Here is a 25,171-nt window from a genome sequence, read left to right as displayed (position 1 = left end):
CTATCGATTTGAAGCGTCCCAACAGATACGAGCACATCGAGCAGCTGCGGCAACATTTCTGGCAAAGATGGCGGCGGGAATACGTAGCTGAGCTCCAGCAGAGAACTAAGTGGCGAGCGTCGCAGCCTAATCTCAGTGTCGGGGATCTGGTCATTCTTAAAGAAGACAACCTTCCTCCCCTTCACTGGAGATTAGCGCGCGTCACTCGACTGTTCCCGGGTTCTGATGGGGTCAGCCGCGTAGCCGAAGTCACAGCAAGCACACAGACATGGAGGCGTGCAGTCAACAAACTGTGCCCGCTACCAGTTAACCCAGGCCCACCGGACCAACAATAATTTGAAAGGTATCCTTTCAAGGCCGGGAGGATGTTCGCGCGCAGTCGAGCGAGGGGAGCGGACATGAGGAGCTGCGGGAGGGGGTCATCGGCGCCGGCACCGGGAGGCTACCGGCGCATTCATCATCAAATAGCCTATCGTACTACGTGTTACTCCGTTTTATGTCCAAATTTAACGCCAATTTCAATCCTTTGTAATGTAATATATTCATGAAAATAAAGACATGAAAAAAGTAATAAAAGTTTAAATGTTTACCTAAACAATGACTTTTTCAAAAGAGTAACTGTTGAGTTTCTTGTCGGTATCTTCTCAGCAGAACCTGCCTTCCGAACCGGTGGTAGAATCTTTACAAATAGTCAACTGACGCGTCAAAAGTGCTTGTAAACTGAGCCTACTTGAAATAAATGATTTTTGATTTTGATTTTTTAATACCTTTTCTACATTGAACGAAATGTAATTTCTTTAATTTCAATTTTATTTCGTTAAACACGAGTTCTTCGGAGAAGAGAAAGTAGAAGGAAAAAAGAACAGTCACAGAAGGATATTTAAGGAAAGTGTTGAATGATATTCGCGAGAAGAACAAATATGCAAAGAATTCCTCTTCTTCTCTCTTCTATTCCCAAGATCACAATATTGGACTAAATCAGTGGGCGCAGACCAGATGGAGTAAAAAAACCAGGGCTCAGAACCTGCGCTACAAGTAGATGGTGAAAAAAAGTAGTTGAATGGCTTCTAAATGTTTCCTATTGTGGATTCCCAGTGAATTATTAGATACTGTTCAGAAAAAAAGTACAAGACGGGGGGCTTTAAAATTGATAAAGCTTATAGTCCAGGTTCAAAATGGATTACAAAAATTTTGCGCAGAAATAAAGAAATCTCGCTTAAAAATTCTCAGGGCATTTATAAAGCTAGTGGCCAAGTCAAGAAGAGATCGTGTTTTATGTTAATTAGTTATTCGACGAATATACAGCAAAAATGTATTTTTAGTGATCCAAAAAGAATTTTCAATGGGGGTGTAAGTGGTTTTGCTCTTTGTCCAAAGACAGGAAATGTTTTAGGTGATTTATTAATGTTAATATGTTGATTTTGAAATAACTATAATTCTATAATCAATAAATTATTAAAATCCAATTTCTTTTTACATTATCATAAAAATAGCATCCCTTTATTCCTTGTCTAAGCTAGTGGACGCCAAGTGGTCCAGCGGGTAGACGCAAAGTGGGTAAATGGCCCATTTCTGATGTTCGTCTTTTTAAACAAAAAACTACAAGATGTTTCGAACAAAACTAAACGTTACCTTAAAATAGACTATTATAATGAATACATTAAACAAACTTTTCATTAAAATTTGTTCTAGGACATTTTTACTTTCTCCTTCAAACTTGCCAACTGCACTAAGTGGACGCGAACAGGCGAAATGACCCTATATTAGTATCCTCCCCTAATTTTTTAATATAAATAATAATGTTTTAGGGTATTTTCGCTAGTTAATATTAGGATATGAACATATAGCACTTTGATGTATAGCAATAATACGCAGTACATCAAGGCTGTTAAAAATAACACAAATAATGCAAAAATATTTCAACTTTTGGGCAAAGTTATCATGTTTTACGGTGTATGGTTTTTATTACCTACCTATTTAAATAAAATATAAAAATAATTAAGAATGCAAAACAAACTCAGATTTATTGTTTAACAATTATCGCCAATGATTATTTTATACTAAAGATATGTTACGTGGCTACAAAATCACCGCAAAAAGTAATCCGAATGTAGCGACTCCACTGAGCACAATTCTGGGTTTACTTACATTATGTATTTTTGTAACTATATAATATATAGTTTTTGCACTTCCTAAACACAACTCGATATTGTAGTTTTAGCAGACTCCAGAAGTGGGTAACAAAAATAATTATATTTCTCTCCCCGCCTATCCCAAGTAACCCATCCATAAAGAATTACACAACAAGAAATGTGGACGGCTCGAATGCCACGAGCAGTTGAGCAAACTGAAGCCGACCGCAAGACGAGCGCCTCATCGCAAATCGTTCCCGCCAACCGATCGCTACCCCTCTCTGACTCCCTACTCTTTACGGAAACAAGTCGCGCCGCCTGACATCATAACCTTCTCAGTCTACTATTTCCTACAGTAGACAATATTTAGGTATTATGCGTTTAAATAACTTTCTTTGTTTAATATGCGACTAAATAAAATTATGACAATTAAGCACACTAGTCCTGACGCGCTATATTCCTCAGTTTTGATGCGCTATATCTAGTACAAAATTAATTATTATTATTATATTTAATATTATATAAAATATATATTATTATTTAGGATACAAAATACTCAAGGCGGAGTAGCGAGCAGTGTGCCTAGTGGGAGTTTTAATTTTCCTCGCAAATGTGTTCTAAAATCTAAAACGTCGTATGACATACGTACGTACCTACTTGATAATTACAGCCCCTGCTTCTTTACTATAGCTCTCGCCTTCGGCTGTAATATTAACCAATGATGTCAAATACTGTTAGATGTGTTACTAGGTCATGAAAAATGAGGCGCTCAAAAGAGGAAATTTCCACATCTCAATGTTAGTTGTGGTCTACAACGAATGTTATTTCAACAAATAATACCTAAATATAGTCTACAATGCCGAGCTGTGTGTTCAAGAAGTGTTAAAACTAAATACCTACCTAAATAAATAATGGAATTAAAGACAATATTACGCGTGTGTGCGCTCAATTTTGTAGCGGGGATTTTCGACCGATCTATCATTGGTATTAACTATTGTTTTTATTTTTTTTCTCTTTCGTTTGTATGAAGTGTATTCGGAATAAAGTTTTATTTTTTAATCTACTTTGAGGTAGAGTAACCCACATTCCTTTAAATGTATAAATAAAAAAGGCTCGTTTTTTCGAAATCGGTACATTTTGCCCTTTAAAACTGCAATTTGATAGCTAATGATCCTTATTATCATACGTTTGCGTAGCGACTCCACTGAGCGCACACATGCACTATTGTGTGTGTGTGTGTGTAGTATAGGTACTTATGTAGATTTTACACTTCCTAAACATACATACTCGACATTGTAGACAATATTTAGGTATTGTATTGTGTGTTTAAATAACTTTCATTGTTTTTTAATAAGCGACAAAATGAAAGACAATTATGCACATTTGTCCGCCTCAGTTTTGATGCGCTAATGGCTTGTCTGTAGTAAAAAATATCGTTGGCTAAACCCGATCATCTCAACCGATGCATCTACGCCGCGGCCCGCGCCCCGCGCCGCTCCTGCCCGAGCGGAGGACGGAGGCTCATGCGCGGGAGGGTGCGGAGGGTGCGGCGGTGCGCAGGGCGCGGCGGGCGGAGGGAGCGCGCGCCCGGCGGCGGCGCCAGTGTGGCCCGCAGCTCCGACCGCCATGCGCGCCCCGACGCGCCCACTGCTGGCGCTGGCGGCGCTGCTGGCGCTGGCCGCCGCCTCGCCGCGCCGCCTCGACCAGGACTTCGAGTTCGACGACGCGCCGGTACGGCCCGCGCCTAAGCCCGGGCCCGCCGACGCCGCGCTGGCTCGTCGCGTGCCTATCGATCTGTCCGCTTTCACCTCGACCTTCGATATTCATTTGACAGAATCACTAGGACGGACGGTCCCGAGGCGACCGTTTCTGTGCGCCTACATCTCGCCGATGCGATGACACTCGCTCGATATCCTAGTCACAACATAACATGCCTATGCTACATGTAGCACGGAGTGTCGAAGGTCTTCAGCTATGCTCGTCGGTGCGGGGCATGGAATGTCCCTGACGAGAGACCTGCGTCCAGCGGTGGGTCGGCTCTGGGGCGCCGCGCCGTGCTAGTTAGCTGACAGTATGACGTGTGATCAGTAGGCACTAGGCGGGTTCGGCCGAGGCTGACGGCTGCTTGTGTTGCAGGAGGCGCCGCGCGCACGCCGCCCGCGCCGCTACGTGTACGAGCCCGACAGTGAGTCTCCTCTCCTCCTATCAGTCACACACACGGCGGTTGCAAGTCTCGTCCGGACACAACACAACAGTACGAAGTAGCTCTCCGCGTTCGTCACTCTGCGACCAACACAACACAACACAACACCACACATCTAGTCTACGCAAGGGATTCTGAATATTATATGAAGGGATTATAGTATTGCTCTGTTCTGGCATGTAGCATTATTACAATATTGATATTCTTTATCCGGACCTACCGGACGTACCTATAGGTACAGACTTCACCGACGCGAACCAAATATTCCTATCGAAGCGTAAAGCGTAATGTACTTACCGTGGTGCTAGGTACCTATAGATATAATATGTAGGTAGATGTTCGTACTTTCCAGAGGCCTGCTGTTCTTAGCTCGAGCACAGTAAAGATATTACAAGCAGTATAATAACTCGGCCGTATTTTTGAAATAAATACCTACAGCCGCGCGGTACGTAAACATGTCATAGGGCTGCCCGCCTGCAGCATTTTAATTACATTTGCTAACTTTGTGTTACCACTTAGTTTTGTGATTGTAAATAAACTTTTTTTATATAAACAAATAAAATACTTTGTAAATTGTAGTAAAATGGGAAGTGATAAATAAAAATGCGTGTTTTTTGATTGGTTGATTTAATTAAGGCTGATACTACGTCAATGATCTTGAAGGATTGGTCGTATTCTTAAACATATTTATTTCGGTGATGCCATCTAGGTATTACCTCCACACTACGTGAACAAATAAAAAAAAAGATAAATACCTTCATGAAATTGTAGTGATTTAAAATAGATAATGAAACAATGAACAAACGCACTAATTGTCCCTACGATACCCCTAGATTTCTCTAGGATGCCATTATCAGATCCTGACATGAAAAAAATGGGACTAACCTGAAAGAATATTCATCCAAACAAAAAAGAAACGGTTTACAAATGACGGAAATATCGCTGTAAATACGATACGATCCTTTTTGGAAGTCGGTTAAAATTCTTGTCACCAATGCCAAGCTGAGCAAAAGTTTTATGAGCTTGCACATTAAAGCGCATAAAATCCGCCATTTTGATTTTTTAAGAACTAAGTTACCCAGTGACACTCGGCCTATCTAGACGAGTCTAATGACATATCATTTATCAGTATGTGTGCTTGGCAAATTTGTTCGTAACACTCCCGAAGGCCGGCGCGGTCCGGGAGGGGGGTAACGATGCCCAGCGCGTACGACTTCACACCCGCGCAGTCCTTTCCTCCCGTCGCCCGCATACAACAACAAGTCATAACATTCAAACACATACTCCTCCTTTGGGCTTCGCCGCAGTCGGGTAACAAAACACAAATGATCCGAGCACAGTCACACAAAACATTGTACAAGCAGTCGAGGTTTTAACACAAGCTTATCGTACCTACTGTATCGTGATTCATGAACCGTGTATAACTACCTATTTCAATCGTGTCAATCACTTTCCTTTACTCTATTCACTTTATTTACTAATCCAGATACCTACCTTTATTCTGGAGATAAAAGGAAATACCTTATCCATTAAAAAATACAAGATTATGTACCTACCTACTAATAAGTAAATTTATTTTAAAGTTTTACCTTTCAGAGTTTCCAGGTAACTTAAAAAAAGTTATCTCTGGATCTCTATTTATTAATAGTATTAGATTTTTTTAATTATGACCAGTAGGAAATACTGTGCCGTTTTTGGATGCATGAATTCAAAATTATCCCATCCAGAGATAACTTTTTTTAAGTTACCTGGAAACTCTGAAAGGTAAAACTTATAACTTTTAACTTACACTTTACTCTGTTAATACACCGTGCGTTCGTTCGTCACCGCGGCACAGTCGCGACTGTCTTCACCCTACGATCACCCCATGTTCAAGGTGCGTAGGTATAGCTCGCGTTTCGACCTCTAGTATGAAGTCCAACTACTGGTTGTAATATCTTTACTGTGGCTCGAGCCTTGACAACTTACCTATAATAAATAGGTAGTCAGAGTAAATAAGGCTTCGTGTAGCCGCACCCGCACCGGCGCCGCACCGCGAGTTTGTATACCTACGACCAGACATAAAAACCGCACCGGCGCCGCATCACTACCACGTCGCAGATGTCCCGTCCCTGCAAATCGACGCCGCCACGCCATTGTACACTAAAAGTGTAATAGGTATAAACTCTATGGTTGTACGGCTCTAGCGCAAACTACACACGCGCTATGTTTCATAATTAAATATCTATACTTATAATTAAACTGGTCGAATTCTATACATTTAATCGCAATTTGAGATTTTACTTATACCATTTGTAACAACAAACGTAACTGGCATAGAGTACTACTAGCGCCATCTAGAATCTATACTTATAATACGAATTCTATACATTGAAGATATTTTGAAAATTTTTATTGGGGGGCATTATATAATCGAAAATATTTTTTTCGATTTTTGTCTGTGTCTGTCTGTCTGTTTGTCCGTGTTTTTTTTGTTATTCAGACATCACGCTGCTGAAACTACTGAATGAATTCAAATGAAACTTGGCACGGTTTAAGACCATAATACGGAGGAGGTTATAGGATACTTTTTATTTCGAAAATAAAATAAAAAGGGGATGAAATAAGGGTTGCAAGTTTGTACGGAAAGTCCTTCATTTTTAAAGTTGCAGTTTTAAAAATTTGTTCATAAATCATAAAAAAAATACGATATAGTGGGATTCAAAAATTTTTAAAATTCAAACTAGTGGTGAAATAGAGCTTGAAAGTTTACATTGATTTCCACACGAACGAAGTCGCGGGCGTCCGCTAGTTGTTAAATATAGAAGAGATTTGGCATAAGGACAACTGATAGACCTACCTAATAATAACTTTAAAACTTTTTATAAATCGGTCCAACAGTTTAATCAAAAAATACCGTTCGTTTTTAGACGGATGATAAAGGTTTTATACTACATTACAGCACATGTGCATTTTACTTTACATTACAGCACATGTGCGTAATGAGATACATTACAATATTGAAATGTTGAAATAAGAGATACCTAGGTACTTTACGAGCAAATGTGTTATAAATATTTTGTAGAACATCCCCATTCGCCATTCTATAACACAAATCGGTTTTAACTTGACATTGACAGAAACATGGATATACATCTACGTATACGGCATACATCAAATCAAACATCACTAAAAATATGTTACGTACCCACGCAAGTAGGTAGGTATCTCGGACGTCGAGTTTTAAAGTATTTAAATATTTTTTTAAGATGTCTAGAATGTACAATTCGAAACAGTAAAATGTTCAAAACACAGATTAACCCTATTAGGGTTCAAAAAGGTTCATCTGGCTAAAACTGCCCATGCAGAGCGAGTGCGGCGTCGAACCGGCGGCGAAGAGAAAGGTACAGACAGAGCAGTCAGCAGACGCAGAGCCACGAGCGCTGTGTGCGACAGTGTGCGACCTGCACGCACACTCGCAAGCTCGCAACAAACACGTTCTGCACTACTCCTACCCGCCGCCAGAGGTCGCTCGCTCCTGCCTGCACCGCGCTACTACAATGCCTCGCACTTTCAGCTCTTCGCTCGGCTCGAGACTGAAGCTGCGTTGACACGGTCCGAGTGACTCGTACGAGTAGGCTTCATACTACTTTATCGGTTGACAATAGTACCTAGGCTCCTTCGGATCACTTTATTCATTCTAATTATTGCACCTAACGTCTTAATCCAACACGATGCGGGCTTGGCACCGACTTCAAACTGATTAGCAGGTAGAAAATATTAAAATGATATTTTTCAGTTTTTTATTTTGTGGTTTCTTGATTTTTTGGGTTTGGATTTTTGAAGTCGGTTGTATTTTTTAAGTAAAATACCTATTTTTTTTTTCAATTTTAGTATAAAACATACCCAGCGTAATTTATTCATTCATATGAAATTCACCCTTTGAAGTCGATTTTTTGTTAAATCCTTTATGGTTGGTTATTTGTTACACCTACACTTGTAGATAGCTATCTCATTAGGTTCTACCCGTCATTAGAATCTGCATTAAGACTCTTAATAATAAATAAATCATCCCTATATTCCCATCCTTAGGGTTGATATTAATTTAATCAAGTAAATAGAACTAACTTCGGGATATACTCTTTCCAATAAAAAATTATTATCAAAATAGGATAAACAAGGGTTCAATTTTACAAGATGAGTGATATGAGGTATGCACTTTCGTATTTCCTAATCTTATTTTTCAGACAAAAACTGTGAAATACCCTATCATCAGGCTTGTCGGGAGCTAATCAAAGAGTTTAAATTTTCACTGGAAACGCGTAATTTTACATCTTGATCCTACTCGTATACGCCTTTGGCTGAGTACGCTTGGATTGTGCGTTGTCACAATAATACTGTATTTATGCAAGGCAATGATTATTTTATACTATAGATCGACTACGTCGACTACAAAGTCACCGCAAAAAGAGATCCGAATATTATATATATTCCATTATGTATTTATAATTATATAGTTTTTACACTCCCCGAACACACAACTCGACATTGTAGACGATATTTAGGTATTATTTGTTTAAATAACGTTCGTTGGTGACTACAACTAACATTAAGTTGACTATAAATTTCCTCTTTTGCGCCTCATTTTTCATGCGCTAATAACTAATCTAATAATCTAACAGTATTTAATATGTAGGTAGTTTTGTTCGAGTAGGTCATCTCGGTTCACTCGGACCGAGTATACTTGGACTGTGTCAACCCGGCTTAAGTTGGCCCGATTTGCGCGTATGATTCGCATCGTAGTTGTTTGGATTTAGGTCACCTCCCTGCCTCTCGCGCTTTAGCTGCTACACAAAGAGGTTTCAAAGTGCTGCGCATTCTTGGAATGTTTTCACTACTTTCTGAAATGCTTGAACGTTCTCGTTCATTCGAAGTCCCGGAGTAGGTACTTATAGCTTACCTACAGTTGGGTGTGCTAGGATAGTTAGGCCTACGGTTATGTATGTAAGTAAGTTCATGGAAGGCAACGGTAGGTATTTCAATTCTTATTTGAACCTTGAAGATCGCATTAATGTCCCTGTGACACAAAGCCAATAAACAAGGATAAGTAGGTACCCCTATATTAACATACTATACTAATAGACTTTTCATGGCATCTGCCGTAAAGTACGTACGTAGGCAGCCGGTGGGTGACAGGCAACAGGCAGGTAGTGGGCACACGAGCCGGTAACTACTCAGTCAGCTGACGCGCCCTGTCCGCCCGCAGACCCGCTGTGCCGCGCGCTGGTGTGCCGCGAGCGCGAGGTGTGCCTGCTACGCGACGCGTTCACCGCGCTGTGCGCCAGCCAGCAGGCCGTGCGCGCGCGCGGCGACGTGGTGCTGGCGGGCGGCGGCGGCGGCGGCGGCGGCGCCGACGAGGACGTGTTCTACGAGGCGCGCGCCGCGGCGCCCGAGCGCTGCGCCGGCTGCGCGGGCGCGGCGCGCGGCGCCTTCCTGTGCGGCTCCGACAACCGCACGTACTCGTCGCTGTGCCGCCTCGACCTGCACAACTGCGTGCGGCGGAGCGCGCCGCCCGTGCGCCTGGCGTGCCGCGGCTTCTGCCCGTGCCGGCGGCGGCGCGCGGCGGCCTGCGCGCTCGACAACATGGCGGACCGGCTGCTGGACTGGTTCGCCGTGCTGATGGACGACGCGCGCGCCGCGCCGCCGCCGCCCGGCGCCTTCCCGCGCGACTGCAAGCCCGAGGTGCGTTGGATGTTCGAGCACCTGGACGCGGGCCGCGACGGGCTGCTGTCGCCCGCCGACCTGTACGCGCTGCGTGAGTACCCCTGCCCCCGCCCCCCGCCGCCCCCCGCCGGCTCTTTATCAATGGCTGAATGTGGTAATAAGCTGTATCCGCGACCTATTTTTCAGGGCACGACGAGCGTGAACGCTGCCTGCGACCGTTCCTGGCGACGTGCGGCGCCCCGCGCGGCTCGCGCGCGGCCCGCGGCGGCGGCACGCGCGGCGTGACGCGCGCGGCGTGGTGCGGCTGCCTGCGGCGCGCCGCGCGGCCGTGCGCCGCGCTCGCCCGCGCGCACCCTGCGCCGCCGCCCGGTAGGCGCCAGTGTTGTGTGTGTGCTGTGTATGATGTGGTGTAGTGGCAGTCGCTCAGTGGCCGTGTGTGCGCAGGCGCGTACGTGCCGGCGTGCGACGCGCGCGGCTGGTACCGGCCGCGGCAGTGCCACGCGGCGCTGGGCGTGTGCTGGTGCGTGGACGCGCACGGCGTGGAGCGGCCCGGCAGCCGCACCAAGGGCGCGCCGCGCTGTGCGCCCGGCGCCGCGCCCGCAGACGACAACCGCGTGGACGACGCGGCCGAGCGCGACGAGAGCGCGCCCGATGACGACGACGAGGACGTGGGCGGCAGCGGCGACGGTGACCACGACGACGAAGACGACAACGAGCTCCGCTTCTGAGCAGACCCGCGCGCCGCCGAGCGCTCCGCGCGAGGTACGCGATGTAAAATATTATGTAACTATCGGACTCCAATAGTCAGGGATCCGTAGAACATTTTTTACAACTGATTACTATAAAGTTAATTTCATTCATTCATCTCGATGAGACGATCAACTTTTTTATTTACGAAAATTCTTGATTCTGGCACAGAAAACATATGTACAAGTAATTCTTGTAGCTAGTAGTATTATGGTCTTAAACCGTGCCAAGTTTCATTTGAATTCATCTAGTAGTTTCAGCCTGATGCCCGAATAACCAAAAAAACACGGATAGACAGACAGACAGACAAAAAATCGAAAAAAAATATTTTTAGCTTCAACATCGTTTATATAACAAAAATTTTCGAAATATCTTCAATGTACAGAATTCGTATTATAAGTATAGATTCTAGATGGCGCTAGTAGTACTCTATGCCACGGTAACGTTTGTCGTTACAAATGGTATAAGTAAAATCTCAAATTGCGAATAAATGTATAGAATTCGATCGACCTCTTTTATTATAAGTATAGGTAATAGATATCGTCTTAATGGTATACGGACTTAAAACACGGTATCACTAAAAATTAGAGGTGAGTCGTACTCGCTAAAACGCGTACTGAGTAGTACGAGTACGCCGAGAGACGCGCTCCAAAGACTAGCTCCACGAGTATTTAGAAGTACGAGCCATTAGGACCTATAGAATAGATACGTACTCCTAAATACTCATTGGCCAGCGATTTTACATCATATTATCTGATAAGTGATAGTAAGCGTACATTCATTTCAATTGAGTTCTACTCAGTCATTTGGACTAGTGGTATGTGTACGCAAGGTACGATAAACTAAGAATCCTGAGTTCGATCCCGGGTAACAGAAAATCATTTTTGTCTTTTTATTTTGTTTTTCTCAATTGGTTTTTTCAACTATTTTTGATTTTTGAAATCCACAAAAAAAAAAAAAATTTGCAAAAAAAAATATTTATGTCCCTGCTCCGTACTCGTACGCCATACGTCTTCCAACAAACCTAGTGTTAAGACCTGCTCCAGTATATACGCCTCACCTCTACTAAAAATGGAGAAATAAAAAAAAAAAATCGACTTAAAAATTATAAAAATGTTTTTACTAAACTAAAAAGCGAAAAATAACATCGTATGTGCTACCTTCTCAGTTTGCTCAGTGCGATCAGTTTGAAGGCGGTACCAAGTTAGTGATCTATTAATTCAAGCCGTTTAAATCATAAAGATTTAAGATTTTCAGACAGTTTCTTTAGAAACGCCTTGCCTTTAATGTTGAGTTCACAGAACACTAATACTCCTAACGGTTACTCTGTGCTCTGTGCTGAAGGTCCTAAATTTTTAATATAGATCAGAAGAGTACACATTTTTCTTCAAAATGTTTCAAGATAAGTAGGTATATATATATATATCAATGTGTTTGTGTTGTAGACAGGTCGCCGCGGGGCGGCGCGGAGGGGGCGGCACACCCCCGCAGATGAACAACAACAATAAATCGTCATTTGCTTTGCCGTCCGCCGCTGTGTGTTCGACGGCGACGCGTTCGAATTTTTCGTTACTTACGTATCTATAGGAGTCGAAATAATGAAATGAAGTCGTTTACCTATGGGCCTATTATATTTTATTTAACTGTACATTTAGGTAAAATAAGATTATGGGAGAGTATTTTCATAATAATATTTTGGAATGTAAAAATTGGTACCTGTCGGCACTAGTGGTGGGGGCCGGGGGGCGAGCCGCACGGTGCGCCGCCGCCTTGGGCTGTTCAGTTGTGAACCCGTGGACGTCCTCGGCGACCGTCGCGGCGCGCGGCGAGCACTGCGGGGCCAGCTCGGTCACTCGTGCACTTCCTCGGTCCCGACGAGGAGGCAGGGACTACAGACGAGTACTGCAGCGTGTACATACACTTGTACTTAGCAGTGTCTCTTAGAACCAAACAAATGCTAATAACACCAAGATTTGCATGCTCGTCCGTGGCGAGGTAGTCGTTAGATTCTTCTGATAAAATGTAAGTCAGATAAGTGTGCAGTAGCGTCGTGGAGCCTTGCTTAGTTAAATGATAGAGTAAGGTGTATACTATGTAACAAGCTTATGAATGTTTCTTATTATTATTAGTCAATATAGTGTTAATGTTACACATGTGAGATTTCATTCATTTTGTTATAATAAATAATATTTTCACTCCAAACTGTAGTCCTTATGGAGTGAGTCATTAAATTGTAACATCAAAAGGTTATTTGCACTTTTTTAAATCTAACTAATTTAATTTAAATAAATAAATAATTAAACGTCATCTCCTGTGTGTCACTACCCTCCTCTCCGCCAGCTGGCCCGCACAGAAACACAGCAACTGCTGTATGCAGAGAATGCACGACACATTTGTATGCAGTTTGTTGTCTTCTTACACAGCACTATATACCTCACTAACACCATCTTTGTGCTGCTAGCATTAAGTACATTTACTAACAGGCTACTGTAGGAATGCCTATTAATCAGAAAGATATTTTATTTTTATACTAGCGGACGCCCACAACTTCATCCACCCTTAGAACTCTTTAATCACGCCCTTACTTGCTGTAAAAATGGAGTAACTTCTTCCATTTTCCCAACATTTCCCTTCACTGCTCTGCTCTTATTGATCATAAGGTGATGGCAAGTACTTAACCTGCCCCGGAGTATAAACAATATTTGTATCAAGTTTCATTAAAATCTGTCAAGTAGTTTTTGTTTCTATAACAAATATACAGACAGACAGACAAAAATGTTACTGATTGCATTTTTGGCATCAGTATCGATCATTAATCACCCCCTGATAGTTATTTTGGAAATATATTTCATGTACAGAATTGACCTCTCTACAGATTTATTATAAGTATAAATATTTAGTGTCTCTTTCCTACAGTAAGTGTATGTTTAAAAAGCAGCAGCTTTGTCGCAAATTAATATCTTAATACATGAAAGTATCCAAAATAAACTGTAGTCATTGGAGCAGCGACCTAATACTCTTAGAGCAGTAAGCTTGCAGACTGAGAATAAATGTTATAGTCAAGTATAACAAAAATTTAATAATACTACACATAGACAATAATATATTGCTTTTACAAAGGGCTTGGATTAAATTAATATTTTATCTTCAGTAGGCTTCTTTAAAGCAAAAGCAAAGTCTGTTAATGATTAATAACTCTAATTTTGTCAGCCTCCGTGGTATGCGCGGTAGATTTACAAAACGGAGGTCTTAGGTTCGATCCCCAGCTGGTCCGGTTGAGATTTTCTTAATTGGTCCAGGTATGGCTGTTGGGAGGCTTCGGCTGCGGTTAGTTACCACCCTACCGACAAAGACGTATCGCCAAGCGATTTAGCATTCCGGTATGATGTCGTGTAGAAACCGAAAGAGGTGTGGATTAGATTGTGGAACCGAAAGAGACACACAATGGCCAATTACATGGCTAAGTGCGGAAACGGCCCAGAAGAAAGTAAAATGTGTGGATTTTCATCCTTCTCCTACCAAATTAGCCCGCTTCCATCTTAGACTGCATCATCACATCAGGTGAGATTGTAGTCGAGGGTTAATTTGTAAATAATAAAAAAAAAAATATTGTTAATTTGTTTGATTTCCTCAAATTGAAAACTCTCTAAATGTATTTCCTACATAACAATGCTTCATTCTACGTGATTATGAAAATAAAGGCGCTCACGCTCGCCTTACGGGTTAGAGTTAGAGATAAATGAAAAATCACTGATAGGTAGGTACTACAAGTTATATTATACACTTAACATAAAAACAGCAGACGCCTCATTCGCTGGGCGGCAAGTCCTTGAACTGCGAGCCGTAGAAGGGGATCTTGGTGACGAACACCTTCCAGTCGGTCATGTAGAGCAGCACCAGGAAGGAGCCGCCACCGTAGCCCAGCGCCGACGGGACGAAGCTCGCCGCGATCTCCGCTTGCTTCCTGCCCAGCCTGCCCAGCATTTTGATCACTTCTTTTGATTTTTAACAGGAAAAACGATTATTACGTAAAAGGCTGCTAATTCAAATCAATGAGACAGACTGACACTGACCAACACTGACAGTCGACAGATAATGACAAACACAGATAAATCACTAATACTCCAAATTCCATGACAAATGACAAGTGGCTTACTGACGTCTGACATTGAGTGACGCGGTGTTAGCAACTCTCAAAAATATTTTTTTTTTTTTTTTTTTTAATTTATTTTACGGCCTTGGATACAAGTCCTTATAGGCCCTGCTTAAAATATTACAATTTTTCTTAAAAATAATACAAAGCACTTAAAATTATCGTCGTCGTCGTCTAAATATAAATTTACTACTGTATTTTACAATTTTTCTATTGTGTTACTAATGAAATCTAAAACAGGCTTATAAAATAAATGGTTCCTCAACAATTCCTTAATGTGGCGGGGATCACACTTAATTTCGTTTTCTTCCTTTACTAACTCTATCGAACTTGCTAATATTATTCTTTGTATACCAAAAGCTGAACACTTGAAAATTATGTGATTGATATCTGCGTCATCTTTTTTACAGTACATGCATTTGTTATCTTTATAAATTTTTAATTTGAATAAATGGCTTGGCACTAAACAGTGACCAAACCTTAGTCGGTTTATTATTGATATGAATTTTCTTGAATCCCAACTCATTTTGTTATACCATGGCTGCACCGGTATTTCATTTTGTATGTCTGCGTACCAACATCCTTTACTTTTACTAGTTTCCTTCCAAAGTTCATGCCAAAGCAACTTCTGTCTCTTCTTCACTTCATGATAAAAGTCTGTAAATGGAGTTTTGATATTGTCTGAACAATCTTCATTAAACAATCCTTGTCTTGCTACAGAATCAACCAGTTCATTGCCCGCTATACCTCTGTGGGAGGGTACCCAGACAAATTCTACGTTCATTCCAGTTTTTCTTATGTCTAGTAATACATTTTTAATTTGAAAAATAATGTATGAAGACTTATAACTAAAATTGAAATTGTTAATAGCTAAAAGAACACTTTTGGAATCTGTTACTATAATACAATTATTTACACTATGTAAAATTTCCTCTTTTATATAAGAAATTGCTTTTAAAATTGCAAAAGATTCCGCAGTAAAAATACTACATCGAGAATTTAACTTAAACGCTTTACTAAATTTTTTTTGTGGATCATAGAAAGCAGCACTTACAAAGTGCTGATTTTTAGATCCATCTGTATATAACTTATAATAATATTTACAATTTTTATCAATAAACATCCGGAAGTCTATGTTTGACGTAATATTCAACAAATGAATTTTATTTTTCATAATCAAGGGGCCTAATTGTCTAACGGACTTCATTGATCGTAAAGTTTTTACGATCGGCTACGATCAACGATCAATCGTAACTTTACATTGGTATTGTCTAATTTAGTTCATTATATGAAGACCGGATGGTGAACGATGAACTGAAATCATTCATGAAGATTGCGTATTGTTTATGCAAAACGATAGTGAAACTATCGTTAATAATATTATCAAATTTAAGTCAAACTCCATAATAATGCATATATTTTAACAAAGTTTTATGTCTTTTGTTTAAAACATTAAAGAAGCATTAAATTTCACGACAAATATCTACTATTGAAGACAATAGCGTGAGAAAATGGTACATGCAACTCAAGTAACAAAACGCAATTAACGAATTTAACCAAGGGCTATTTGGACTATTTGGTAATCTCCCTGTTGTCTGTGTAGGCTAGTGTCAAAATAACGGGGTATCCTATTAGTCTGTGGTGAAACATAGCATATTAATAACCTGTGGATTAGAAATTTAAATTTTATAAACAAAACAAAATTTTTATTTTTCAGGTTTTAAAGAGAATTTAGAAATTGAGCAAAGTTTTACTAAATTATAGTGATCTTAGGAGCAAAGTTTACTTCGTTTGTGTTATTGTTAATCAAAAATATAAAAGTAAACAAAAAAGAAAAACTACCTCTATCTAATTTTGTCGATGTCCATTTCTTAAGAAGTTTCTCATTAAAACAACCCTTAACTCAGGCAAGGCAGGGCTAAGGTGGTTAGCGTAACTACAAGTGGTTAACTTACAGTTAGCCAACTGAAGAACAATCAACAATGCCCGATTAATAAGTGATCGCGCTGCTTGTCTACTACATGTCCCTGCTGCTAGTTATAGCAGTAATTTCTTTGTTTGGAAGTATTTAGCACATCCGGGCTGCGCAAAAGGAGAGAGTGAGCATTTCCTCTGTCTCTTAGAAAAGTCCGCATGTTATTTTTATCCCAGTGTTAATCTCTAAGTCTCGTATGAATCGGCACTAATATACATAGGTTTACCTAAGTGTGTGATCAGTGACTTCACAAACAGACTTATTATTAAAGGATTTGAACAGTTCTCTAGCTCTTTAGGGTGTTTTATTCCTTCACCAGCCAACAACAGTGTCATAATTACAATGGGTTCGCAGAGTTAGTTTATCTAGGCATTTAGATATACCATTCAAAATCCTCTACTGAGAGCAAAATGTTACTGTTATATTTTATTTTTTATTCTTTACAATTTAAACTGAAAATCCACAACCCTTTCAGTTGCTACACATCATCACACCGGAATGCTAAATTGCTTGGCCGTAAGTCTCAATTGGTCCAGCCGGGGATCAAACACAGGACCTTCGGAACATTAATTATCATTAACATCTGATAGTGGTATATTAACATCATAACTACCAATCCACATTGGAGCAGGTTTTTTTTTTATTCTTTACAAGTTAGCCCTTGACTACAATCTCACCTGATGGTAAGTGATGATGTAATCTATGATGGTAACGGGTTAACTTGTTAGGAGTAGTAAGACAATCCACACCCCTTTTGGTTTCTACATGGCATCGTACCGGAATGCTAAATCGCTTAGTGGTAGGTCTTTGCCAGTAAGGTGGTAACTGGCCGAAGCCTCCCACCAGCCAGACCTAGACCAATTGAGAAAACCTCAATCGGCCCAGCCAGGGATCAAACCCAGGACACCACTGCTAATGTTTTCCTCTCAAAGATTCTATCTAACTTTTAGTATGAAAGATTAATTTTTTTTTTTAATTTCAGACTAAATTGATTATTATGAACAGACCATTATGATGAACCACTGATATTGACTCAGAGACATGAAGATGAGTGCTTTGACAACAAGACTGACTAGCTGAGCCAGCTTAACAATTATGTGGTGTGTGTGTGTGTCTAATTCCAGGAGCTCTCTATGTCAGCCATCCATCTATATTCTTACTCATTTTTGTTAATTATAAAATAAATTTGATTATTTAGTGTGTAACTTCATTGTACCTATCCTGCTAGCTGTTAGAAAGATAGCATCTGTAATAATTTATTTACGGTAAAACATATTTAAAAATAAACATGCTTTAACATTTAAGTATGGCCAATATGTTGTCAAGTACAGTGGGCAGGGCTGAATCCATGATTGATGACTGATCCATGATGATGACTCGTTTTTCTGATTTAAGAAAATATACTAATCATCAAAACAGTGTCTGCAAGTACTGTACAGGCTGACTGTTTGGATGAGAAGTATATAGTTGATTATTTTTAATCTTTGTGGTTTCAGGGTTTAAAAAATGTCTAACTGAAAGTCTATGTTTACTGTATTTATTATTATTATAATAAACTTAAAAAATCTTTTTTTTATAAACTTCCAACCCCTATTTCACCCTCAGAGGTGTCATTTTCATAATTCTTAGAATACTAGTAGTCAAGATACTGTAATAAAAAGATACAGTTTGTGAGATTGTAGGGGTAAACACTGGACCTACTGAACCAATGTTGAAGATTATTTTACCAATAAAAATCCACATTTGAGTATTATAGGCCATGTATTCCTTCCCATGGGAACAGGAATTATGTGGGTGAAACTGCAGGGGGTGAACATACACAGGTATTATAAATGTATTTTTTACAACTACACTTTTTTGAATAATTTATTTAATTATTGTAATGGTATAAAAAAATATTAATAGTAAAATGTTAAACTGAAAGCTTTAGTTTTGGAAAAGACTACAAAAAACAAACTCAGCGAAGTAAGTATTCTTTTATTTTCAAATATCAAAGACCAAATCAAATATCAGCATTTCACAATCTATGCAAATATTTTGATAATACACACACATTTATGATTTGACCAGATAACAGGGTCATCAGTACAATGTCCTATCAGCTAAAAGCCTTTGCCATCTTTTCTTCAGCACACCAATATGTTATTCTACTGTATTGCAGGTGCTTTTTGTAATATTGGAGTCTGCAGTTATAGGGCATATTCCAAATATCCTGTAAAGCAAAATTGTTAATATTGAGCATATTATAAAATACACACATCAACATTTAATCTCAATGTAAGTGTAGTTTGTGTACTAAGATAATATAGCAGACAGACAAGCTTCGCTTTGACTCATTCCCTATTCCTATCCTATTCTACTCCCACCCATTGGCTTATCTACTATTATTTCCTATTCCTATTCGGTAGCTCAGAATCCTAGGATTCCTAGGGTGGGCATGCACCAATGGAAAATGTAAATGTACCTATGAGCGATGACGAAAGAGTTCGTTCGCCATAATCATAATTTTAAAAATTAAATTCGATTCCTTTTTGCTTAATAACCAGCAAACTTAACTAAACCACACACATAAGCCCTGGAACACAGATCCCAACACATTGGATACAACAACATGCAAGATGTCGCAGAAATCTAAAACATGGTATGGTATTAAATATCGTAGGTATTGAGTTTATGTCGCTCTATGGACTTATCGTCTCTTTCTCTGGTACGTCCAAAGAAAGTGTGTGTAAGAAGACATTGGATGCTGGAAGAAAGATGCTGTTTGATCCCCAGTTCTTGGAGGAGTGAGACTGTGTCCAGGATATTCAAGCATTCTTCTTCAACATATTCTTTTTCTCACTTTCTCTCAGAGTCCAAGTCTCAGCATCCTATATAAATCGATTAATAGCACTCAATTAACTTCATTGTTTTGACTTTATAGGTTCATTGCAAAGAATATATTATTTATTACTCTTTTTAACAGAGTTCATTGTTTACAAACAAAACACTTCGCAAAGTGCTAACTGTGGACGGGGAGACTGAATTGAGAGATTTAGAGTGGAAAAAAATATTAATTTTAGATATTTAACAAAATATAAATTATTATTTTGGAATTTTGGACATCCACAATTTGTCCGTTTTACGATCAAAGGTGACTCAAGACCCATCGTAAGTTTTTGACATAAGCCATGAACATAAAACTTTACACAATTCGAAGACAATCGCAAATAACTGTCAAATCTTAACAAATCATTCACTCTTCGTATAAAAATAACGATCTAATCGTAATGAACTAACTATGCCCAACCGATGGCTTTCCATTGGCTTACACAATCCGAAATAGCCGTTTGACAAGTAAAAACGTACGATTTCAACTGTCAAATTCAATCGTTTGCGTTAGACAATTAGGCCCAAGCTCTCAAAGGAGCAAGAGTACATGGGCCAGGCGTTACTAACATTTATGTTAGTGGCAATATTATGCATATATGTCATAATAATAGATATGGTAGGTTGTTTACCTGCCAAAAGTGAATTTGCAGTCGCTTGTAAAGATTCAGTTGTAGATTTAGTTACAGTTAGTAGACTATTTGGAAGCAAAAGTTTGTTCACTATTGAAGAGCTCGACGATAGAGCTTTCAAACAAAATCTTTCAGCTAAATATATGCGTCTTACAATTAAAGGAGAAATACAAGTCTCTACTTCCATTGAATTAACAGGTGTAGAGCGCATAGCTCCACTTATTATGCGTAAGCCAATATTTTGAATAACATCAAGTTTTTTTAATAATGTGGAATTGGCTTGCATATATGCAAGGAAACTATAATCAAAGTGACTTCTGACCATGCTTTTATATAATAGAGATAGGACTTTAGGATCAGAGCCCCAAAACGTTCCAGTCAAACATCTCAATAAATTAATGCCTTTTAACGCATTTTTGCTAATATAATTAATATGTCTGTCAAATTTTAATTTATTATCGATAATTACACCCAAAAATTTCTTTTGATTTACAAATGGAATATCTGTACCATTATATTTGATGTTATTCCCCACTGGGCTGCCAAAAATCATACATGAACTTTTGGAAGTATTGATATTTAATTTTAACAAATTTTGATAATAAGACTGCAACTGGAACAGTGCAGAATTAATAGTATTTTTAGCTATTTCTATATTTCTATTTACACTATACATTAACAAGTCATCCGCAAATTGTAAAATTTTAACATCTCCTAATAAAAAATTTTCAATTTGTGAGGTGTATAAATTATACAAAATTGGTGACAATGCTGAACCTTGCATAAGACCTTTACTAGTTTGGTTTATCCCATGGAGTATATTATTGTACTTAACATAAAAGTGTCTATTATTAAAAAAATTTGAAAGCCATTTTAACATTTTTCCAGGGATACCGATTTCATGAAGACAATTGATGAGCTGGTTTAAGTCCACATTATCATAAGCCCCCTCTATATCCAAAAATATACATACTGCTGTGGATTTAGACAATTGACAATTCTTCATATCATATATAAATGAAGTTATACTCTCTGATGCGCTTTTACCTCTACGGAAACCATATTGAAAACCTGGTAATAAATTATTAGTTTCTACAAAGTAGTCCAATCTTAGTTTAAGCATTACTTCAAACAATTTTCCTATGCAAGAAGTCAGCGATATAGGTCTGTAAGAATTGCAATCGTCTTCAGGTTTATCTTGTTTCAAAATTGGTATTATACATTGAATCTTCCAACTCTCTGGAATACATTGAGAAAGCCATAACTTGTTAAAAATATTAAGTAAAGCTATTTGACCTGCTTTATGTAACTTTTTAAACATTATATAAGGAATGTCGTCTAATCCTGGTGCAGATTCCTTTCTTGATTGAAGTGCTATATTGAATTCTGCATAGGTGAATGGATTTAGTAGCCACATGGAATTTTCATTGTCATTGTTGTATTCAAAAACAGAGTTAATTAAGTTTGTGTTATTATTATTCTGTTTAAGTTTTGAGATGAAATTTGGAATCCATACATCATTTTTAAGTTTCGGTTGGTTATTTATTCGTTTAAATCTTTTCATATAATTCCATATATAAGTTATAGGAGTGTATCTATTAAATGATGAACAAAGTTTATTCCAACTATCTTTCTTTGCTTTTTTAATGATTATTTTTTTAAGTGCATCTATTTTTTTATAATTTATATAATTTACCATTAACCCTACTCGCCTATATAATTGTAAAGCCTCTTTGGAATTTTTAACTGCTTCAGCACAATTTTCATCCCACCAAGGAGCGGGAGCTTTAATAGTTCTTGGACCCTCAAATTTAACAAGCGGAATACATTCTTTTTTTAAAATGTTCAAAATTTCACAAAATTTGTTATATGACTGTAAAGGATCTAGTTCATTAAATGTCATATACTCAAAATACTCCTTGGATTTCTTAAAATATTTATCCCAATCTGCTTTATTATATAAAAATTTCTCTACTTTATCATTGACAGAATATTTAGATGGAATTAAGTTAATTTTTGTGAATGTGGGATAGTGGTAACTACCCAAAGTGTCTACACCTACTGTCCATTCACATAACGGAGCGAGCACTGGGCTCACTCCAGTTATGTCAATAGCAGAACTATTTGCATATGGTCTCTGAAGTGTAGTAGACCTACCAGAATTTAATATGCACAGATCCTGTTCATCAAAAATATCAAATAGGCTTCTACCCCTTGAATTTGTACTATGGCAACCAAAAGAAATATGATGTGCATTAAAGTCTCCTGCTACTAAACAGGGCTTTGGCATATCACTGATGATACTTTTAAGTCTATTGATTTTACATTTATTTTTATTTTTAGGTGGACAATAAACACAAAGTATTGATAAGTCACCAACATTGGTTCCTAAAGAAATTGCTATGGATTGAACATCTTCATAAAATTTTGTTTTCAAAAGTTTATATTTAAATGTATTTCTTAATAAAATACCTACACCACCATGTTCGTTCTTTGCATTTTTTCCAACAAAGTTATAGCCTGGGATTTTTACAAGATTACTAGAGTTTTTAAGCCAAGTTTCATTTAATAATAAAATATCAATATTTTCCTGTGTTAAAAATGTTTTTACTAAGGGTTTTTTATTATTAATACTCTGAATGTTATGTTGAGCAATAATGAGCTTTGAAGCCATTAAACTTTATTCAAATGTTTCAAAAATGCTTCTTTAATTTTACTTGTGCTTTTTATGTCATTTGAGTTTCCTATAGTAACTAATGTATTAATTATTGCGGATAATATTTTTTTATTATTAATGATATCTGAATAAGAAATATCTAAATTTTCTTGTGTGTTTAGTTTAGATTGGTGGAATTTTTGCTGTATTTGTTGAGGCTTCGGGAGAGTAGGAAAATTAACACTATTCATTTCAATTACCTTAGCATAAGATTGTTTATTTTTTTCTAATCTCGCTGCCTTTATAGGGCAAGTTTTGGATATGGCTAAGTGAGCTCCACCACAATTACTGCACTTCAATGTATCAGCCGTGCATGCTTTGTAGTGGTGTTCACCAGCACAGCGTGAACAGACCTGTAAATTTTTGCATATTTTCCCATAGTGATTAAATCTCATACAATTAAAACATTGCATTAATGGAGGAATATATGTATAGACCTTATAACGCCAATTGTCTAAATATATATATTGTGGTAAAGTTGTTCCTGCAAAAATTACACTAATAGTTGACAAAGGAACAACATCGTCTACAACCTTTTTCATGAATCGTCTTACACCAATAATCTCACACTCTGAAGAAAGTTTATTAAATAGTTCATGGTTACTGGACTCTTTAGGTATAAACCTGACAACCCCCACCCTCTCCACAGAAGATGCCGGGATGAAGGCACGAAGATTGTAAACCGTTAGGCATTCATGTTTGAGAAAATCATTGGCTGCTGTTGCTTGTTTGAATACTAACATTATTTTGTTAGCATTAATGCGCCTGCTCTCATAGATACCTTTTACTTGTTTAAAGTATTTGGACACAACTAATGGGTTTTTGTTCCCCAATTTAATTTCCGCCTCACTGCTTTCCACAAACACTGGGAATTCCGCGTTAGTGCTATTATCCGTGTAGGCTCTGCTATAACCTGCCTTTATATAGGGTTTATATTTTAAACTCTCGTCCTCACCAGACTTATGTACTTTACGTTTTTTTCTGTCTAGCCTTTCGTGGGCATCACCATCACTGTCTGACGGCATTTTGCCTGATTTAATTTACATTTGTACACTTTATTTCACACGTATATTACTAAAAAACTTTTAAATAAAAATTTTCAATTTTAAAAGCGCGCTTCTCGATTCCCGCCAAAAATCGAATCCTCTCAAAAATATATCCTTTTGTGTCCTTAGACCATTGGGACCGGCCTCGCTAACCGTTACCCCTCTGGAAAAATCAATGATACCCCTAAATATTTCAGACCACTATTAAAATCCCATCCATCATTTACCCCCTAAATCTGGGGAGAAAACCCGAAAAGGGTGTGGATTTTCATCCTCCTTAATTTTGTACAGGGAAGTACACCCATAAGGGCCGGACGGGCTTTTCTCCAACACACTGTTCATATCAATGATAATAATTTTAGTATAAAATATCATTGGTATAAATAGCATAAATCAACACTATCAATAAACAATATATTATATCATTCTCCATTCCAAAAGGTTTCTGATTTCAAATATAATCAAAAAACTAACTTACTAAAAGAAATCATCGAAATCGAAGCTGTTCTTGAGGACTTCGAAGGAAAATGCTCTATCGATTCCATTATATTCTATCGGGATTATAAAGTTGATAATTGATTTCCAAAACTCAATAATTTTTACTCATAGACATAGCGTAGAAGCTTCAGTTTCGGTTTTGTTTCATCAGTTCTGGCGATTAATTTAGATGATAGGTTTTGTATTTTAAACTAGAAGATGATGATTTTAACGATTAATTAAATTTTAAATAGGTGTATGCTGCGAGGCAACCTAAAGTGCGACACAAAAGAGTAGAAATTAAATGAGAGCGCAGTAGTCACATATTGTCGTTCATAGGGTAACCCTGTGTACTGTCATCCACTTGGTATAGCAACTGCCTTGATACTTGACATTAATTGATATTTTGTTATTTATGTAGGTAATATTATGCTCACTATATTTTTAATAAATCTGTAATGAGGTCAACTCTGTACATGAAATATATTTCCAAAATAACTTTCATCACCATTTTTTAAG

The 25,171-nt window shown here is 38.5% G+C and overlaps 2 protein-coding genes and 2 long non-coding RNA genes across 6 annotated transcripts; 3 read left to right on the top strand and 1 right to left on the bottom strand.

Moving 5' to 3' along the window:
- Positions 1–3,692: 3,692 nt before the first annotated feature.
- On the top strand, positions 3,693–13,092 carry LOC112047696 (proteoglycan Cow). Of its 2 annotated transcripts, none has more exons than XM_052884525.1 (6): positions 3,693–3,863; positions 4,269–4,317; positions 9,581–10,129; positions 10,225–10,407; positions 10,483–10,800; positions 12,235–13,092. In XM_052884525.1, exons 1-5 carry the CDS (start codon positions 3,759–3,761, stop codon positions 10,764–10,766), a joined length of 1,170 nt encoding a protein of 389 aa, XP_052740485.1. In that variant the 5' UTR covers positions 3,693–3,758; the 3' UTR covers positions 10,767–10,800; positions 12,235–13,092. The 2 variants fall into 2 exon arrangements, with proteins under 2 accessions (XP_052740485.1, XP_023940668.2); XM_024084900.2 differs by having other exon boundaries at positions 3,703–3,863; positions 12,231–13,092.
- A 1,447-nt stretch (positions 13,093–14,539) lies between these two features.
- LOC112047699 (uncharacterized) lies at positions 14,540–14,886 on the bottom strand. The gene has a single exon (XM_024084904.2). The coding sequence runs from the start codon at positions 14,767–14,769 to the stop codon at positions 14,593–14,595; it is 177 nt and encodes a 58-aa protein (XP_023940672.2). The 5' UTR covers positions 14,770–14,886; the 3' UTR covers positions 14,540–14,592.
- A 1,282-nt stretch (positions 14,887–16,168) lies between these two features.
- Positions 16,169–18,110, top strand: LOC128198592 (uncharacterized). The gene is made up of 2 exons (XR_008251334.1): positions 16,169–17,037; positions 17,896–18,110. It is a non-coding gene; the product is annotated as an uncharacterized LOC128198592 (long non-coding RNA).
- Positions 18,111–20,475: 2,365 nt separating this feature from the next.
- On the top strand, positions 20,476–22,896 carry LOC128198573 (uncharacterized). 2 transcript variants are annotated; one of them, XR_008251314.1, is made up of 3 exons: positions 20,476–20,611; positions 21,302–21,487; positions 22,757–22,896. It is a non-coding gene; the product is annotated as an uncharacterized LOC128198573 (long non-coding RNA). The 2 variants fall into 2 exon arrangements; XR_008251313.1 differs by lacking the exon at positions 20,476–20,611 and having other exon boundaries at positions 20,648–21,487.
- Positions 22,897–25,171: the final 2,275 nt, after the last annotated feature.

This window comes from Bicyclus anynana, chromosome 12, assembly GCF_947172395.1.
Source record: "Bicyclus anynana chromosome 12, ilBicAnyn1.1, whole genome shotgun sequence".
In the NCBI taxonomy this organism is placed as follows: Eukaryota; Metazoa; Arthropoda; class Insecta; order Lepidoptera; family Nymphalidae; genus Bicyclus; species Bicyclus anynana.
This window is presented reverse-complemented; position numbering and strand designations above follow the sequence as displayed.